Source organism: Suricata suricatta, chromosome 9 (genome assembly GCF_006229205.1).
Source record: "Suricata suricatta isolate VVHF042 chromosome 9, meerkat_22Aug2017_6uvM2_HiC, whole genome shotgun sequence".
NCBI classification, from domain to species: domain Eukaryota; kingdom Metazoa; phylum Chordata; class Mammalia; order Carnivora; family Herpestidae; genus Suricata; species Suricata suricatta.
This window is the reverse complement of record NC_043708.1, coordinates 104,597,026-104,617,360: the sequence shown is the minus strand read 5'-3', so window position 1 is coordinate 104,617,360 and position 20,335 is coordinate 104,597,026. Positions and strand designations below refer to the sequence as shown.

Genomic DNA, 20,335 nt, shown 5'->3' with positions numbered 1-20,335 from the left:
CTGGTTGGACGCTTCATCAACTGGGCCACCCTGGTGCCCCAATCTACTTTCTATGTCTTTTCAACTTCCTGAGGACAGGGACTCTGGCAAATGTCTTTGTATCTCTCATGCTGAGTGAAGTTCCTGGCTTATATTAAGTGCTTAATAAATGTGCTTTAATAATGACAGAACTCTTTTCAGACTTAACCAACTCCACAGTTTCCAGAGGAAAACACTGTTGATAATCTAGGGTTGTCTTTTAGGCAGCCAGATAGCAGAGGTGACGGTGTTATTGTGAGAATTAGATGAGTATCTAAAGACCTTGGAACAGAGCAAGCAGTCAAAAGCTGTTAGGTCTTATTATGATTTGTTAAACTAAATAATTTCACAAATAAGGTAAGTTATTGAAATTAAAAGCCAGCCAACCAACCAAGAAACCTTTTCATCAGAGAGGGTCTTAAATCAAGAAACCTGAGCTCTGCTACTTAATTAACTTTATGACTTTGGGCAGCTCACTTAGCTTTGCATAGCCTCAGTTTCCTAATTTGTAAAATGGTATGATAATCCCTGTCTTATCTATTCCTTGGGGTCATCATGGGGATCAAATAAGCTCATGCCTATTTAAAGTACAAAGCATTATATAAACAAAAAACATTTTTTTTAAGGTGGACTTGTGTAATCAACTCTTCTGATGTTATAAAATCCATTTAGGTTTGCCAAGGAAATTACAACCTAAATGGATTTTACAGCATGAGAAGACTCCTCCGTGACCATCTGGCCATGGTGCTGAGTGCTGGCCACGCTTGGAGTAGATTAGAAGCCAGTGGATAATGGCAGTATGCCTGGAAACAACCTGATCACAAAGCGAGATGAGGCCTCCTCTGGAAGAAGAGCTTTCTCTATGGCCTCAACCAGAGACTTCTTTAGAGATGAGCTTAAGCTGTCCTCTGGGGCCACATCACTGACTCGCAGCCAGTACACGTCAGGTTGGACTGAACGGTGGGCAGACACACAGTCTGACAGGCATGGGCTTAAATTCTGGCTTCCACACTTGCTTGCTGAGTGACTTCCACAAGTTGCTTGACATTTCTTCACCTCAGTCTTCTTATCTAAAAACGAGCATAAAAATAGCACCTGCCTAATATATTGGAGTTATATAAAGATGCATGTAAAGCACTTAAAGTACCTAGTATGGAGTAAAGACAATACATTTTGGATGTTATTATCGTGTTGTTCTATGTATTATGGTTATTGTTGGCCCGTGTGTTTTAAGAAACTTGGAGCTCTTTGTTACTTCCCCTTATATCCTCTGTGCTTGGGAGAGTGCCCGCCACAATCTGCTGGATTTACTTCTAGTTGATTCCTGCTGAAAATATTAACTGGTAGCTAAGGTGATGGCTGATGAGGACTTAGGATGTAACCTCTCACAACAATATTGCTTCTTTCTAAACACTTTAGCAGGGAAAAGATCTTTTAATGGACCTCTGTGGTATGGAGGGAGGGGCCCTTCTTGTGTCCCCCTCAGTACCCTGTAGTACATGAGACTTCCTGGGCCGGGCTTGGTCCAGAAGCCCAGCTGATAGGCCCCATAAAATCAAATCCCTCAAGAGACCTTGGGGGTTGCTTAACCCTCCTTTACTTTATAAATGAGGAAACTGAGGCAGGGAGAAATCAGAATTCATGATCCATAACTTTCAGACCAGTGCTCTTCACTCCAAATTCCCATTGGCTACATTTGGAATGTGTGGAGATTTCTAGGCTTTTCTAGTAAAATGGGGGAAAAAATAGAAGACAAAATATTATCGGTAGAAGTCTAGTCTTATTAAACTACCTTTCTAAATCACAATCTAACAAGAATGCTTCAAGCCAAATAAAGGAAGCCTGAAATACTCCTTTTCACTGGAGAATATAATTTTGCTTCAGCCACAATTTAAATTGATTGAGTTCTGAGCACCAGCACTTGAAGTGTGGAGCATATTCTATTTTCACCATGATACTTGTTTTGACAGTGATGCATTTCAGTTGACATAGTTGAAATCCTTATGTAATAAATCTCTGCCTGAAAATTAATCATGTTTATAATATTCTGAGAATTAATAACACCCATTGCTCAAATCATTAACTTAAAAAAGGAGCTTCCAAAATCTGTTCTCGGCAGTAAGGGACCACAAATAAATGAATGTTTGATAAAATAATCCAAGTAGCAGTTTAACAAGCGTAAACTTGAATGTGGTTGCAATAACACAGAACTATTGTTTAAGGGTTGGCAGAGGCTGATGAGGTTCTTATTTCAGTTATGAAGCAGGCATCCACATGCATAATGAACTGCTCTCTGAATTATTAATGTGTTGCTTATTTAGCCTCATCTGTCTAGAAGATAATGTATCCTAACTCTAATGAGTGATTGGTTTTGTACATAATTACAGTAGCAGCAGTAGCGGGGAAATGTGTGCCTTCAAAGAAGGAGTTCTAAAAATAAAGTCATCACATAAACTCTGTTGTTGTGGCATTCTATCAAAATCAAACCAGAAGCATTTGAGAATTTATAATAAATTACAGGAGACAGAATCATTATTAACATCATAATTTAACACAAAAGGTTTTACTTAATCATTCATTACAGATCATGTGCTGTTAAAATGCTTATAAATGACTTGGGCTGTTTTAAGATGTTTGCAAACATGGTCCCTTTTGGCCACTCACCACCTGTGGTGCGGAGAGTGCACAGAGAGAGGAGGAGTAAGAATGATTGCAAAGGGTAATAATGCTTTATGCTCATTCTGACAGAATGTTAATTAAAAGTGCAAATGTCGTTAGGTGACTCCTTTTCTTTTCTAAAACATGCGTGTCTGGAGCTCATGTGACCTGGTTTCTGCCTTCAAGCAGTTAATTGTAGAGGACATTGGATCGGAAGCCCATACACCTGGGCTGACTGGGTCTGGATGACAGTTCTTTGCCACCTGTTTCTGATTTGGGGCAAGAGCTCTTTGCCGAGCCCAGAAGAGTCTCTGCTTCCCTACCCCGCACCTTCGCCACCACTCCTGTCTGCATATTATTTAAAGGACAAGGTCCAAACCAGCAGCATTTTGTAGGCATTAGTCCTAAATACGCCTTCTTTATCATTGCCGTTTTATCAGTTTCTTTCCTTTTATTTCAGTCTTCAAAGGGGGCTGTCAGCTGAATGATCATAAATCTGATGGCATCATAGCCTGTTCACACTTGTTCAGGAAGCTTCAGTTTGGTTGTAAATTGCATTGTGTGTGCATGTATGGATGCTTCTTTTAAAAATGGCCTATCAGGTGTGTATGCACGCACGCACACATGCATGGTGGTACCAGGGTGAGAACATCCATTTATCTTTCTAAAACCAAAAGCACTTCCAATTTATCCCTACATCAGAAAACCTGCATAGCTTTTCTTTAGTATTGTAGAGACATTTGAATTATTGAAGATCATAACGTTTCCCTCCTGAGTGCAGGCAATTCCTAGAAGTGTTTAAGACTCTTGATCATAGGAGAATTCTCGTATGTTGCCTGTAGCTAGGATTGAAACCTATAGGCAAGATGGGGAAAATGGGAGAGTGCTTCTAATTCAAAGTACAACTGCTTACAGCCTTCTGAAACAACATACTTAAATGCAGCAAATTGTCTTTGAAAGTCTTGTATTGAATACTAACTCAGTTTCCAGCTTCCTTTTAGCAATGGCATGGAGTTAGGTTTGCTAGATCAGAAGGCTCAAGTATTACTGCTGTCCCTCTGTCCATCATTGAACTTAGGGGTCCTGTAAGCCCCTTAGGTGAGGAGAGGGGCCACAGGTGGAGTTGGACCTGGTAGATTCTCAGCAAGGTTCTGGGACCTACTTAAAAGGAACCAATTTCTCCTCCCCAGTCCAACTCTGTTACTTTCTTAACAAGCAAGGAGATCAAGGGGTTTCCTATGACCAAGGGTAACTCATTGGACAAGTGGATTGAGAAGGAGGCTGCTGACTAAGCCCCCAAGACATCTAATACCCACTCCAGGCTACCCCTTCCAAATGTATGCTGTTTCTGCCAAGGAAGGTGATTTTAGGGACACTGGCGAGAGTCAAAGAACAAGGGTTCTTTAAATCCAGAGATATCTCTTGGACCTGAAAAGGCTCAGCAGAGAAGCAGGAGATTGTGCTCTGGAAAAAAAGCATCTTTAGGGCACAAGTACAGGTCCTACTAACCACTGGAATTCTTTTATGTTTGATATATTAGCATCTCAAGTAGATTTTCATTTGCGGAAAGGGTATGAAGTCCACTGTTACGGGAGAGGCAGCAGAAGCCCTCTGGCAGCAGTCAGAGCAGCTGTAGCCAGAGCCCCTATTTGCTCTCATATTCCATGTACACTAAGCACCATCTGGTCCACTTGACCCCTGTTCACCTTCTCCCAAAACAACCTAGCCCATTGTCTCCATGGAGATTTGTGTTTTGTTCCCCTGAGTGCTAAGATTGGTAAACCTCAACCAGTCATAAGACTGCTGGCCCCAGCCACACTGGCAGTGGGGCTAGTGATGAGATGGGAGGTTGGGGCCTGGGAAAGAGGAAGGTCATGAAGGCTCTTGTTATCCCTGCTGAGAAGTTGGAATTTTCCTGAAGATGACAGAAATTCTTTCAAAATCTTAAGTAGGGGAGTAGCACAGTCAGATTTGCTTTTCACCTTGACCACCTTGACTGTATGGATGGATAGGCTGAGGGGAGAGACAGGAAGGAGGCAGGGAATCTTAGTGTGGAGCAAAACTAAGGCATATCTTTGTGAACGGAGAGGAGGGGTCAGAGTTGAGGCTAACATCAACATGAGCTGGTGTTGATCGAATATAGGGGTGGCGGTATCCAATCAGCCTCTGGCAGGACCCTCCATGAGGAAATATAGGGGGAGGAGAGACAATGAATGCAATTTGAGACAGCTTGACTCTGAGGATTCTAGAGAAGTTCCATGGAATGGTGGATCTAGGAGTCTGGAGCTCAAAAATGAGATTGGAGCTAGAAAAACAAATGGGTTTTGTCAGAAGCTGCTGGTAATTGAAGAATTTGTCCAGGGAAGCAAGATGAGAAGAAATGAAGGGAAATGCCCCAACAGACCTACCCTTGGAAAGCCCCATGCTCGTTCATCCCTCCAGTATGGTATTGTCCCTTTCTGGAACACCCTCTCCCTTCTTTTCCTCTGGCCAATACACTCGTATTCTAGAAACCCATTTTGGAGAGGCTAAGTGGCTTGCCTGGGGTTCTTTCTTCTCTATATTCAGAGCTGGGCATGTAGCCAGAGCTCAGGAAGAGGCAGTTGAGTGTTACTGAACACCAAGGGGAATCAGGAAGCTTCTGTTGCTTACCGGCACTGAGAGGGCCTTACGGGAGCTCATTTTCTTCTCTTTCTTGGGAACAAAGATGGGCACTTTGAGGGTGCTCAAACTGCAGTCCAGATGGCCGTTGGTCAGATATAAGGTGAGCTGAGTCAGGGCCAGCTGGTCACTGTATGAGAGTCTGAGACCTGTTGCCCACACCTGATTAAAACAGGAGGCACAGAAGTGAAGGTGAGATCAGCAACCGGGAGAGAGCCCCAACCAACCCTCACCAGCCCAAACCACGTCGGACCCAACCAAACCAGTGTACATGTGACTGAATGGAGTAGATGCTTTTGCTTCCGTTGCAGTTGCTTTTGCAACTGAAGGATGGGAGCCTTTGATCTGATTCCAACCATAAGATTGAAGGTTCTTGTGAAAAGTTACAAAAATGAAAGCACCTGGCCTAGATAATCTGATGGAGATGCTGGGTTCCAGAAGGCTCATGGGGACTTTGACTCTCCTGCCTGTGGCTTGCTGTTTCTAGAAGGAAGAAGATGGCACTGGTCTTGGCCCAGCCAGTTATCACCCTGGATGAGTTCCCTAGTTGTGCAATGTTTTCTGCTGAGAAAAATGAAACTAGACAGAAGCTTCAGAGGATGGGGCCTAAAGAGAAGACAGAAGAGGAACAAGGGGTGAATAGGAAAACAGGGAAAACTGTCCTGATTCCAGAAAAATCAGTGCCAGCAAATCTCACTATGAAACTTTAGGGAAACTCATGGTTGGCCTATATGTCTCAGTGTGACCACCATTTACCATGAGTGTGGGAAAATCATTTCAGCACCCCATGAAGCCACAGTATCCTCAATTGGGAAACAAGAGCTATAAGAACACCCATCCTACCTGAACAGCAGGGCTATTAGAAGAATATGATGATGCAATAAAAATGAAAATGCTTTGAAAAATAGACATATGTGAGCAATAAGTTATTGTAAGCCACTTGATATTTAGGTCAGTCCATTAATTCCTTTGATGGATATTTACTGGGCATCTACTATAAACCAGCAATGACAGAAGTGGGTCATGTACTACCTCTCCCCTCTCCTGGAGTGAACCATCATCCTTAATTGTCTTTGTCATGCCCGCCCCCACACTGAATCCAGGAGCACCCCAGAATCCTCCTTTGTTCAATGCTCAAGGCTAGTGAACGCAAGTCCAAGCCTATTGTGCTAGTTAGTAGAGAGGCAAAAGTAAAGAGGCAAAGGTTCTTCCATCAAGGAGAAGAAAGATAATATATATTCAGTCATTTACAACACAATGTAATATGTGATATACTAAAGGGATGGAACAAAGCTCTACTGGATTTGTCTAGTGAAGTCAGGTCTCTGTCATGGAGAAGGTGACACTCGAGCTTGGACAAACAACCAAATATGACTGGCTCCCAGGTCTTAAGCACCTACAAAGTGCTAGGTGCTTCACAAACATCCCAGATCTTTATAATAACCTCAAAAATAACAGTCCCATGTCATAGGTGAAGAAACAGGTTCAGAGAGAGTCCACATAGCCAGGAAATGGCCAAGCTGGGATTTGAATCTAGTTTTCTCTGGCTCCAAGTCTACCCTTGTCCCATTCCCTGCTGGCAGAGATGGCACTGATCTTAGCCCAGCCATTCCTTAACCTGTACCAGTTTCCCAGTCACATTAAAAGCTAAAGTTGCAGAGGATGAAAACATGCCCTTGTTTACTATAATCCATGCCATGAAAATGTCTTGTGGAGAAAACATGAAGTATTGTATATCTGTAGTACACTGTAATTAGCATTAACGCATTTTCACTGTAGGAAGTTGGAAACGATCACATTTTTGTGAAGACTTGATTAAACATGTTTTCCTCTTCGAAGGCCTCCATGTACCCCACACACTAACTCTATGTGTTAAAATACATAATACATCTGCCCTAGAGTGGACTCCTCAAACAAATGTAGCAGTGAGTGACTTGAGTAAGCATTGAATGTAAATGGCATCATTATAAGGATATTAAGAGGTCAAGCTGTCAAGGCCCCTTGCTAAACTGAAGCTAATTTCAGGAGTCATATTCACACAGTAATGCCCTCTTATAATAGCAAATAAATCACATTTGCAACAATTGTTAAAAACTAACTGCCAAGTATCTGTTGCAGTTGTAAATATCCTATTTGTCAACTTAAATATTTCCTGCTGTACGGCATAAAATGCAAATCAGATGGGGACAGCTACTTTTTCTTAATACGAGAAAGTGAATTGCCCGTCTTGCATGTCAGACGCTTTTTTCCAGTTTTTCTTTTGATGTTTTTGTCTCCTTGATTAAAGGGAAATGTAATATATATTATATATATAATAATGCATATAACAAACATTATTAATATTTATATTAATAATACTAATGTTTTGGTGATATTTAAAGTTTTAATTCCAGCATAGTTCACACTCAGTGTTGTAGTAGTTTCAGGTGTGCAATATAGTGATTCAACAAGTCCATACATCACCAGTGTTCATCATGAGGAGTGCACGCCTAGTGATAAGGATTTTGATGGGAAGGCAGCACAGCATAGGGGAACAGGGAGAACCGAGGAGTGGGCCTCAATCCGGCCCTTACAAGTAGTGTAAAATTTGGCCAAGTCATTAAACTTCCTCAATCTCAGTACCCTCAAGTGTCAAAGGAGCACATGATATAATACCTATCATGCAGGTCTTTGAAAACAAAATAAGTGTACCTAAAATTGCCTTACAAGTGATAAGGTTCAATACAAATGCTATTTTTGATCACTAAGCATTTCCTTGAGAGGTAGGATTTTAGGAGACACATTTTCAGTTGCCTGTTTTAGTTGTTAGATTGCCCCTTTTAACAACCATTTTTCCCATTCATAATCATTGTTCTCACCATCACAACAACTCAATCCAGTAGGCAGTTGGATTTGGACAAGGTTGGTATTACTCTATTTCCGTTTGACCAATGAGGAGACTGAGATCAAAAAGTGCCTTCATGGTTTGCTTAAGATCATAGAGCACAGGCTAGAATTCCGTTCTTTCTGGAGCTGAGGTAGTTTTGCTTCCCCAGACTTCCCTAAACCCTTGGTTCACAAAAGAAATAGTAGAACAAATTTCGTCAAGCCTTTTCCTCAACAGCAGGCTTGCAGGAATTGCTCAGATAATTGTTCTGTTCTCCATCTGGTTTTTCCGTTGAAGACACTGCCTGAGGCATGCTTGTTTTGCTTATGGGGGTTCCTGTCTTCCCCTCTAAACTGTCAGCCCTTTGGGGGAAGCTGCTGAGCCTTTGTCTTCCCATGTGACCCATGGATGGGGCAGGGCTGGGTTTGTAGCAGGCACCTCAGCGCCTCTGATGCCTCACTGCAAACTCCACTCCAACTTTTAGGGATCAGGATCCTATATAAGCTGGTGTCAGATCCCAATATTGGAAACAGTGATTATGTGTCTCCTCTATGTCACCCTCTTGCTTTCACACATACCTCATTTAATCCTATTCTGGATTTTGGATTTCATTGTTAACTTTAGAACCTAATCTCTCTCTGCGCTGGATATGCCCATCACAATTTAGTGGAACATTGATGGCGGCCTGTGAGTGGGGATGGGAAAAGTGGATGGATTTTAAAATGTTAGGGAGTGACTTTGACGTGACTTGCAGGACGTGTAATGACTAGCTTGGCAGGTTAATTAGTTAGATATGAGGGTGAGAGAAAAACATCACAGAAGTTTAGTGTTGGAAAGACCCTTAAAACTCATCTAACACAATCAGTTTACTTTATAAGTTGGAGTGAAGTCGTTTGCCCTAGGTTACAGAGCCAGGTATCAAAGACGTGGAAAGAGAAAACAAGGTCTCAGCTCCCAGTCATAAATCACTAGTTCATAATTGTTTGACTCACTGCTGCTGTAAAAATCATTTTGTTAAAAATGACTAGAATCCTAGAGACATTTGCATCAAGGCCTTACAAAGGATACGTAACACCAAAATACTTATGTCAGCATTACTTGTAAGACTGAAAGATTGCAGCTGTCCAACATTTGGGTATTGGTTAAAAAGATTATGACACATCTAAATGATGGGATAGTCTATGATATTATCACTAAAGATAAGGATTGTGAACAACTTTTGATGGTGTAGGAAGATACCCAAAATAGCAAGAGAAGGATATATGACTTCAGCTTTGTGAAAATAATATTATACATAGAAAAAACCTAGGTGAGAATATGAGGATATAACACAATGTTAACAGCAAGTGGTTAATCTTAGCAGCATATAAGCAGTAAGTGCAATTACATATAGACATTCATGTATATTCTAGATTCCACTGTCTAATATGGTAGCCACTAACTACTTGTTATTGAGCCCTTAAAATGTGGCTGGTTCAAATTGAGATGTGCTATAAATGTAAAATACGTAACGGACTTTGAAGAGGAGGTAAAAATTACTGTGAAATATCTCATTGCTAATAGTTTATACTGATTAAACATTGAAATGATAATATTTTGGTTATGTTGGGTTAAGTAAAATACATTATTAAGACCATGTTCAGGAGCACCTGTGTGGCTCAGTTGGTTAAGTGTCTGACTTCAGCTCAGATCATGATCTCATGGTTCATGAGTTTGAGACCCATATCAGGCTCTGTGCTGACAGTTCAAAGCCTGGAGCCTCCTTTTGATTCTGTGTCTCCCTCCTTCTCAGCCCCTACCCTCCTCACCTTCACTCTTTCTTTCTCTCTTAGAAATAAACATTAAAAAAATTTTAAAGACCACATTCATCTATTTTTTGTTACATTTTTAAACAAGGGTACTAGAAAAGAAAAATTACACATGGGCTATATTTTCTATCAGATTGATTGCAAAAAAGCTCATTGCAACTTCAGCAAGAGACAGGGCTAGCGGGAGGGGCAGGGAGTACTTCAGAGGCCCCAGCTCTCCACCACTCTGACCAGCACTGTGCTGGATTCAGTCCTTGCTGTAGCATCTGGAGACCTGGGGCAGAGTGGGGGGAACACAGGGCCGGAGGCAATCCAGAAATTGCAACAACCTTATTCACCTTTAAACAAGCATGTGACAAGCAGAAGACAGGGTCAGGTAGAGGCAAGCTATTTGCATCCTAGTTGAGTCACAAGCTTTGGGATGAAAAGGTGCTTCATTTTGGAATGAAAATGCTCCCATGTGAAGGTGTGGGAGAAGGGCCCCGTATTGAACCCTTTTTTCTTGGGTGTCTGGGTGTTCCAGGCAGGTGAAGGCTGCACTCACCTTGGCCATGTTGGCCTCTTTTCCTGTGACAGGCGGAGTGGGTGGGAGGCAAAGCCTACAGATATGGGCACATGTACCCAGGCGCACGTTCTGTGACTGTCTGCACTTGGCAAATAAACTTTTGTAGCAGAGAGTTTGGTCTTGCCAACCTTCTCTTATGGACATCTGGGTCTTAAGGGACCAACAGACTAATTTATAGATCAAACAATATTTGGGGAACAATCATAGAATTTCAGAGCTTGAAGGGATTCATAGATGTTTTGCACATTCATTTCTAGGTTTTCTTTTCTTTTTCTTTATCATCTTCTTTTATCATAAGGAGAAGACCTGAAATCCAGACAGGCTATGTGACTTGCTGAAAGTCCTACCTTTGATACCAGCATCTGACAAACATCCCTGATCCTTGGCAGGTTGTCGCCCTGGGCCACACTTTCCATGACTAATCACTGGGGAGGGTAGTCCTGAAGGACCTTCCCTCACAGATGCATCTCTGAGGCTGACTGAGAATTGTGACGAATGCTCACTCCATAGGCAGATTCTCTTGCTAAGGCAGGTGGGAGATGAAGCACTCAGAAGTCACCTACCGCAGGGAAGGGAACAGCCGTTGAAGCAGCCTGCTTTGGTTGAGAGATGCATGTGCCACCTTCCTGCCTGTTTTCCTGTCATTCTTCATAGTTTCAGTGTGACAGGAAATCCACCATTGAGTGAGAACAAACCCTCTGTCAAACCCATAGGTCCCCGTAGCTATAGCTGAGCTATAAGAGGCCAGGCCACCAGCCCAGCCCCTCGGCTTGCTGGGAAACACAGGCATGGGTAGGCCAAGGTTCCCTCTGTCCTCAGTGGACAAAGTAATATGCAAAGGCCTTATTTCCTACTTACAACTTTGGAGGACAAACTCCACTGGAGTAACATGATCTACCTCATAACTTTAAAGGGTTACTCTGGTTGTTAGTGGGGAGAAGGGACCATGAGAGGTCAAGGATGGAAACGGAGGCCAGTTAGGAGGCTACTGCAATAAACCGGGTGAGAGATGCTGGTGGCTGGGTCAGCATGGACAGCAGAGGGTGAGAAAAGTGGTCATATTATACGTATCTTTCAAAACTGCATCTTAATGGACTTTACTGATGGGCTGGATGCAGGGTGTGCAAGAGAGAGGAGTCAGGATATCTTCAAGACTTTTGCCCTGTGCTGGGGAAGGGGAGGGGGTATTGCTAGAGGAATAGTTGAAAGCATAAAATCACGATTTCAGATTTGGGTGTGGTAAGTTTGAGATGTTTTTGTTGAATGATGTTCTAGAGGATAGAGTGAGATCTCAGATACCTTTTCTCCCTTCTCAGCAGGAAGATATGTTTGGCCAGGGCAGAGGGATAGAGCAGAATCAACCTCTGCTAGGGAGGCACCTTTGTCTCTGTTGTCACTTTTGGGCCTTGTGCTCAAGGCCCTCTTTTGTCTGGGGAGAGGCAAGGCCTATAGACCTTGGTCTACGTAACCAACAGGGCATGAAGCCTTCCCTAGAGGCCATGCTTCTCACCATGTCTAGGCCAAGATGAAATAAGGTTGAGACAGATGGAGGCAGCTTGGTAGGGAAAGAAGTGACTGCAGTTTCAGGGTAGTGGAGAGTAAAGGGCCTATGCCTGGAGGGAGGCAAGTGGCTTTGCTGGAGTGGCAGGAGCACTGGACCAGAGTTACAGGACCTCACTGGGAGTCTTGGCCTTGGCCTTTGCTGTCTGTGTGACTTTAACTTTCTTCTTTCGGGGCCTCAGCTTCCTTGTATGTTAACACAGACCTATCTGTGTAGGCCTCTATCTCTGAGGGAGATTGTGAGGATCCAGTGACTACAAGAGAAACTTGTGAAGTCTGGCAGACAAAAATCTGTTTGGACCCTGACTTCTTCCCCATAGCCTTGCCAGGAGCAGAGTCAGGGGCAGCCATAAGAACTTACTTGCTCAGGTCTTGACTTTAGTGTTTTTGCCTGCTTCTCAGAGATAGGGAACAGTTTTACCTCTTCTCAGATACTGTTAGAAAAAGGCTCTGGGGGCACCTGAGTGACTCAGTTGGTTGGGATTCTGACTCTTGGTTTTGGCTCAGGTCACAATTTCGTGGTTCACGAGTTTGAGGCCTGCATTGGGCTCCATGCTGCCAGTGTGGAGCCTGCTTGGGATTCTCTGTCTGTCCATTTCTCTCTGCCCCTCTCCCAACTCTCTGTATCTCTCAAATACATAAATAAACTTAAAAAATAAACCCAGGCTCTGGAATCCTGTATATCATACAGAGAATGTACCATCTTCAGTAGCTACTAAGTGATATCCTTTCCCATGTTGATGATCAGCAGACAGCATTGAGCTCCCCATCGTGGTAAACAACATACATGATACGTAATTTTAAAGAATTTGGTACACTGCACTGTAAGAATATTCAGTTAGCAAAATATTAACATGACTATGATATTTGGTAAGAATTGTATGTATTACATTTTTAAAAATCAGTAGAAAGGCAGAGGGGACTGCAGCATCTTGGCAGGTTGCCACCTAGTGGCAGCTGTTGGGATGGCCGAGTCTCTTGGAAAGGTTAAGGAGAACTACTTACTGTTGCCCTTCTGTGGGGCAGTCGCCCTGGGCCCTGATCAACAAATGAGACTCTTAGCATTTCTTGGAGGACTTCCCCTCTCTCCCTATTAATTCTATTTATGCTTCTGGACACGATTTATATCACAGCTTCACAAGGCTGTCTCTGAGCAACCACAGTATCCATTTTCAGTACTACCCACTCTGGACACTGCCTCTTGTCAGGCCTGTGGCGTCTGTGGGGTCAGAGACAGCGGAAAATCTGGGCCCTCCACTTCGCACTCAGGACCCAGTAGTCCACCACGCCTAGGGTCTCCATGATTTTCAAAGGCCTTCAACATATTTGGATTCGGGGGTTGTTACTGGATCCCGAATATAAAACAAAAACCAGAAAGTAATCAATGTTTTAAAAATATTGACCAAATTTGACATGCTAGTTAAATGCAACACAACTCATACAGTTATTTCTAAATCCTATTCTATGAAAGTGCATTTTAATACATTTAATATGATGTAGGGTGACGGGCTCTCTAAAACCAAAAGTACTCAGGACCCAGAGAGGTCTTAAACAATTCTGTCCCACAGACCTAATATGTCCTCCATCATTCCCAAGTCCCCATTTTATGGATGCCACTCTGGGAGATGAACAGTCTCGCTCAGGCCCCTCAATTAGGGGGAGATCTGGGATCAAAGCCCACATTTCCCGAGTCCCGATCCAGCTCTTTCCCAGACACCTAGTCACCAGCATTAATAGTCCAGTTGCTTTGTAGTGCTAGAAGCTTCTCTGTGACTTTGGAAGTTCTTTCAGGGTGTGCAGGAACTATATTTATAATTAATTGGGGATCCCAAATGGAAAATACTGAAAATTAAACCTGCATTGTCAGCAGCTCTATTGATGTTTTTCACTTTTGTTTAAAAAAATTATAAAAATTTTAATATACTCTTGCCTTTTCTGCCTCCTTTTTCAAGTTACTTCCACTACTCATATACATTTATGATCCTCCCTCTATTACTTTCAAGACCGATGGCCTAACTAATATTATTTGTATTAAGGTACAGAATTACATACTCATTTATTTTTTCTTTTTAAGTATTTCCTTTTTTTATCATGAATTTTTAGAAGGCCATTTTCTTATTTTGACATTAGGCATTAAACTATAATAAACACAAAAACCCAATTTTTATAACCTATTACAGGTTTCTAGGATTAGTAATTGTATATGCTCCTTCCATGGCCATTCAATATAATAATCTCATACCATAGATGGTTATTCTCCTGTAATTTTCATGCTATAAATGTCAGGGCTGGTGAATAATTTGCTTAGTTAAGAAGTATTCCTTTAAAGTTACTACAAACACTCTCTAACAGGCTTTTGTGTGAATTTTCAAAGCAGAAAGCTCCTGCTCTGTGGCTCTCACTGGGGAGGGTCCCTGTACCCAGTCATTGTGGACACAGAAGACTTGTGTAAAGTGAGATCAGGATGATTACATGGTGCTGGTCCCATCAGTGCAGTGAGTTGGCAGCAGAGATTTGCCTTTCCTTCCCACTTTATTTGACATCTGTAGTAAATCAGATTTATTATTATTTTTTTATATAAAGAACAACCTCACTTGCAAAATATGTAGGCAAGAAACATGGGCAGTCTGAGCTACGGAGTTGGTCTAGTCCAGTCCCCTTCCAACTCTAGGCTTGAGGCTGCAAGAGGGGAAGGGCCCTGGTCAGGAGCCCAAGTTCAGATCAGAGCTCAGAGCTCTTGATTCCCAGTCCAAGGCAAGTTTATTTACATTTAGAGAGGAGAATGAGACCAAGAACAAGACTTGTCTTATTCATATCTGCGTCCCGCATAATACTAGCACAGCTCTCTTGATGTAAGTATGCACAATAAATCTTTGTTGGATTACTCAATAACCAATAAAGCAAGGAAAAATAACACAAGGGAAAAAGTCTTCCTTTTAAAACACAGACAGGAGAGATACCACTTTAAACCTACACAGATGGCTGAAATAAAAGAGACAGTAACAAGTGTTGGCAAAGATACGGAAAAATTGGAAACCCCATCCATTGCCAGCAAGATTGTAAAATGGCGCAGCCACGTTAAAAAACAGTTTGTCTGTTTCTCAAAAAGGTAAACTTATAGTTGCCAAATGACACATCCATTCTACTCCTAGGACTATAACCAGGAAAAATGAAAACATACTCATTCATAAACTTGCACACAAATATTCACAGCAACATTATTCATATTAGTCAAAAAGTGGAAGCAACTCAAATGTCCATCATCTGATGAGCAGATAAACAAAATGTGGTCTGTCCAGACAACAGGATATTATTTAGCCATTAAAAGGAATGGAGCCCTGATAACTGATATGGCATGGATGAACCTTGAAAGCATGATGTCAAGTGAAAGAAGCCAGTCATAAAGGACTACCTAGTGTATGATTCGTTTATATGAAATGTCCAGAACAGGGAAATCCACAGAAGCAGAAAACAGTCTCCAGTGGCTGGGGAATAGAGGGCATGGGACATGATTTTTAATGGGTTCAGAATGTCTTCTTAGGGTAAGGGAAATGGTTTAAAATTAGATTATGGTGATGGTTGTGAAACTCTGCAAATATACTTAAAAACCATTGCAGGGTGCATTTTAAAAGAATGGATTTTATGGCAAGTGATACCTCAATAAAGCTAATGCACACACAGAACCTGTTCTCAAGGAGACTAGTTTTTGGAAGGACACCTACACAATTTGCATGCCTACTTGTTTGAATCTAGTTGAGTGTGTAAGTAATGATTGAATGAGGAGGCCTGTGATAAGCCCCCTTCCAAACTGCCCTCGAATTTATCCGAGGTATTCTTCAAGTCTATACCCTAACAAGTTTTCCATGTGTGAATGAAAAATATCTACTACATACACTAAACCAAAAGAGTACCCAGCAAGGGTTAATACCTTGGCTCAATATACAGTCATGGGCTGGAAGGGATAATATAGTAGCATATGTCAAAAAGACTCAATTAGCTCTGAGGTCACAGTGTCACTTTTCTAAAACTCAGTGGGCTTATGTCTACACCCCACAGCAGGCCTTCATTTTGTATCAGCTTGTGGACAGAGTGGGGCTGGTATGGTTAAATCTAGAAGAGAGGCGGGGCTGGTGTAAGGAAGTGGCTGTGTCTGACACATGTCCACTTCCCTTCTTCTTCTCTGTCGCTCATTTCAGGGCCCTCCCAGCACCTCAGCCTGCCTTCTGTGACTTGGATCTCCACAGGGACACTTCCTCATTCCCATAAAGTTAATCTAATAATCTAATACATTCTGATTCATTTGGTGACAGTAGAAGGCTGAGTGCCAGGTACCATGTTTGTCATAATGGAACCTTTTGGATTTGGCGATTCTGTGAGCTGATTCCGACTCTGGTGTGAAAGGTTCAGCACTCTATCAAGCCAATATACCATCTTTCTTTGATGGCAGCAATATTTAAAAAGTTGCCATTTGGCCAAGTGGAGGACAGACTTTAGCAGGCAGATTTGGGGAAGTGAAAAAGAAGGGAAAGTAATGTATATTTAAGGTCTATCATGCAAAATGCACTTTGGTATTTTCTTATGTCATCCTCACAACTTTGTGAGGCAAATACTAACATCCCCAATTTATAGAACTGAAAGTCAGGGGCACTTGGGTGGCTCAGTTGGCTAAGCATCCAATTCTTGTCATTGGCTTAGGTTGTGATCTTACGGTTTCTGAGTTTGAGACCCCGTTGGAGCTCTGTGCTGGAATTCTCTGTCTCCCTCTCTCTCGGCCCCTCCCCAGCTCATGCTCTTTCTCTGTCTCACTTTTTTTTTTTAAGTGGAAGTGAAGGCTCAAAGGACCCAGAAATGTGCCAAGTTCTACAACTAAGCTGCGGAGCTAGGATTCAATCTAGCTTTGCTGTACTCTGAAGTCCAGGCTTTCTCTCCTGTCCTTGATCTTGAAAATTTCTCTCCACCTAGCAGGGAAACAAATGTTTGGATGTGAGAGGGCACCATGATGCCAGCAGTCACACCCAGAAGCTCCACCACCTACTAGGTGGTTCTGAATCCAGAGGAAGGCCCGTGATTTACTGTGGGACTTCGGGCAAGCCACTTAACACCTTTCTACCTCATGGTCCCCATTATTTGTCTGTAGAGCACTTTGAGAGCCTATAATAAAGGAGACATATAAAGACAAAGAAATACTGTCTTTCAGTGTAGGCAGAAAGCCAAGGTTCCTACCCATGATCAATGAAAGTCCTGTGGCACTTTCCAGAAATGTATGGGTGGAGCTTTAGAATTTGGGAAAAATTCCAATTGAGTAGCTCCTGACTGAAAAATCACCCTGTAGTTTCACCTGAATAAATGTTCCTCAGTCCTAGCTTACTTGTCAGGGCTCTGCTCCTACTTTGGCCTCTGTTCCAGTGAGCTTCACCCCAGAGGCTGCTCTAACTGACCCCTTCTGACACTATTCATCCCTGGGTTCAATTTCCAGCAAATGAAAGAACCAGCATTAAAAGAGGTATTTCCCTCCTTCTTCCCTCCCTCCTTCTCCCCATTGCTTCTTTTAAAATTCAGTGCCCTGTTTCTGAATATGCAGCTTCCACTCAGCAGCATGAGCCAGAAGATTCAAAAGTCATGGCAGATAAGTGTGAATTTTCAGTTTTGCCTCTACTAATTTAAGCATTTTATACAGTCTGCAAACAATTTGCAGAAAGTAACTGTGGAACTCGTTTTCTTCATATTTCCTTCATCAACAAGTGAATAAAAAAATGCAATATATATACATGGGTCTTTCCCCCCTCAAATCTGAGATTGCAACGTCTTTGGTATACCATGTCTTTAATATGAAAAGAAGTTTTATAGGTATTTCTTTGAAAAGTATCTTCTTTGTATTGATGTCCTGTCATCCTGTACCCTTCGTTTTTTATGTAGGACACTCGGTTGCTGCCCCGTGTGTTCAAAAACCTGCTCTTCCAGCTCAGGGAGTTGCTGTAGGAGAACCCAGTTGTCCTCCTTGGTGGAAACTGCCATTTCCCTTGTTCTTCTTGGAGCCGTATGTGATGCTTCTCTATAATTCCTTTGTATATCCTGCCTATGCTCTCCCTGTGGGGGCTGAATTTTGTTGTTTTATTTGGACTTGTATTTTGTAGGGGTTCCTAATTTAGACTGATCAAGTTTCAGTGGGTTGGTTTGATATCATTTACATGGTAAGACATTTGTGGAGAGGCATCAAAAAAGGTTAAAAAAAAAAAAAACCACCCAGACGTAAATAAGGAAGCACTCTAGTGCGGGCTAGGAATGTGGCGTGGTACGGGGAGACCCACTTCACCAAGAAGGGAAGCCATTTTATTTATTGATTTATAAGAGCTTGGAACAATAGGCAACACAATGAATCTTATCTTTAAGAAAGCAAAATATATGTTTAAAGGAATATACATATTGTTAAAACAGTTCTATTTATGCAAAAGATTCATGTAACTTTATAAAGGTTTTCAGGGACTTTAAAGGATTTTAAGTGCTGTGTTAGACTATACTGGTAACAGATGTTCAACAGCATGTTTAAGTTTTTGTTTTACTGAAAAAGCAATGGATTACTTGATATTTTCCTTTTAAAAAAATCATACCAAAGCCACCTTATTGTAAGTATAGCTCAAATTCATTATTTCTAAGAAACATAAATGATTTAAAATAACATAAGGGCTTCTAAAAATAAATATCACTATAGTGGAGCTAGAAGACTTTGTTTGCTAAATATTCCCTTCAGAATCCCAGTCTTTTGTGTCACTTCTTGTTCTTTTTCTATGAAGACAGATGGTGTCAGTAATTGCCTATATATTTAATTAAGTTAAAAAGCTACATAGTAAGGTTTTGGCAAAAAGTAGGAAATTTTGTGCTATGAGTAAAGAAAGCAAAAGGAAGCAGAAATTGGTAGCATAAGACACTATTCCTCACCAAATACATATTTTGATATCCATTTGTATTGGAATGTGAGATTGCATTTCATCAATCTAGTGGAAAGAACAAAGGCATTTACCCTGAAAGATGAAGCTCATAATAGATGGCAGTTCTCTTACATTTGGATCAGATGGATTGGAATGACTCTACCTGTTGTCCGTGTCATGTTCAACTTTGGCTCAATACCTAGTGGCCATTCTAAACTCTTCTGACATCAGGTTTTTTGCCTGGGATTTCTCACCTAACAGGCTAATTATTGTGAAATTATTATGGGGGAAAAGCAGTAGCTACTTGTAGAAAGTGGTTTGGGAAACTGATTTAACCATTCTTGTGGTGTCTGTTTTCAAATGTTCCCATCCCGTTAATCCACCTTCTGGCTTAATGGCAATATGGTGCTCCCAGCTGTGGTGCTGTGTATGGGCTTGCTCATTTAAACTCTTAAAGCTTAAAAACGGCTACCACAACACTGATTTTATTCCATTTCACTTAGTCATTAACATTTAATGATTACCTTATGTGCACAGCACAAGGATGGAATATATTTAAAAAAATAGGATATGTGTTTTCTGGCTTTAAGCTGTTCAACTCAATTCAACAAGCATATTGAGGATATACAAGAGAAACATACATTTTCTTTGGTGATGGTGGTGGAGGAGGGGGAGAGGCTTACAAAGAATGTCACCATCAATTAAGTGCAGTACCACAGGAAGCATCTGCTGAAAGAGCACAGATTCGTCAGCCAGCTAAGTCATGGTTTGAATCTTGGATTTGTCACTTTATAGCCATGTGACCTTGAACATGTCACTCTAGCCTCAGTTTCTTCATTTGTAAATTAGGGATGATAATAACACCCACTTCTCAGAGTTAAGGATTAGGAATCCTACAATGTAAAATACAAAACAGAGTGTGTGGCAGATGACAATAATTCAATAAATAGTTAATATTATCATTAATAATTACTCTGACCATCAGTACTATATTTGTGCTCTGAAAGGCTAGAAAATGAAGTGACAGTTGAAGGGATTAGTTAAGGTGGCTTTCCATGAGGAATTGGATTTTGAAATATTTTGAAAGATGGACTGTTATATACTGACAGAAAATAAAGGAAAGGCAAGTGATAGGAATGAAAGAGACATGTGGGGGGCAGGATGAGAATGCATTTTTTGAACAAGGGGGCCCCCAAGCAGGTCAGCTTGCTTCTCTTGGAGAGTACTTTGGACATGATCGATGAGAAAAGCAGTTAGTGCCACATGGTGGGAA

General features: G+C 41.6%; 2 protein-coding genes across 2 annotated transcripts in view; one reads left to right on the top strand and one right to left on the bottom strand.

Annotated features, from left to right (window-relative positions):
- AAGAB (alpha and gamma adaptin binding protein) overlaps nt 1–20,335 on the top strand; it is a 272,788-nt gene that overhangs the window by 36,069 nt on the left and 216,384 nt on the right. The gene's annotated exons all lie outside the window — the stretch shown is intronic.
- The window catches only part of IQCH (IQ motif containing H), a 205,999-nt gene that overhangs the window by 20,689 nt on the left and 164,975 nt on the right, over nt 1–20,335 (bottom strand). The window contains exon 18 of the mRNA XM_029950214.1: nt 5,329–5,499. Within this exon, the coding sequence (XP_029806074.1) occupies nt 5,329–5,499 (171 nt within the window). The remainder of the gene's footprint in view (nt 1–5,328; nt 5,500–20,335) is intronic.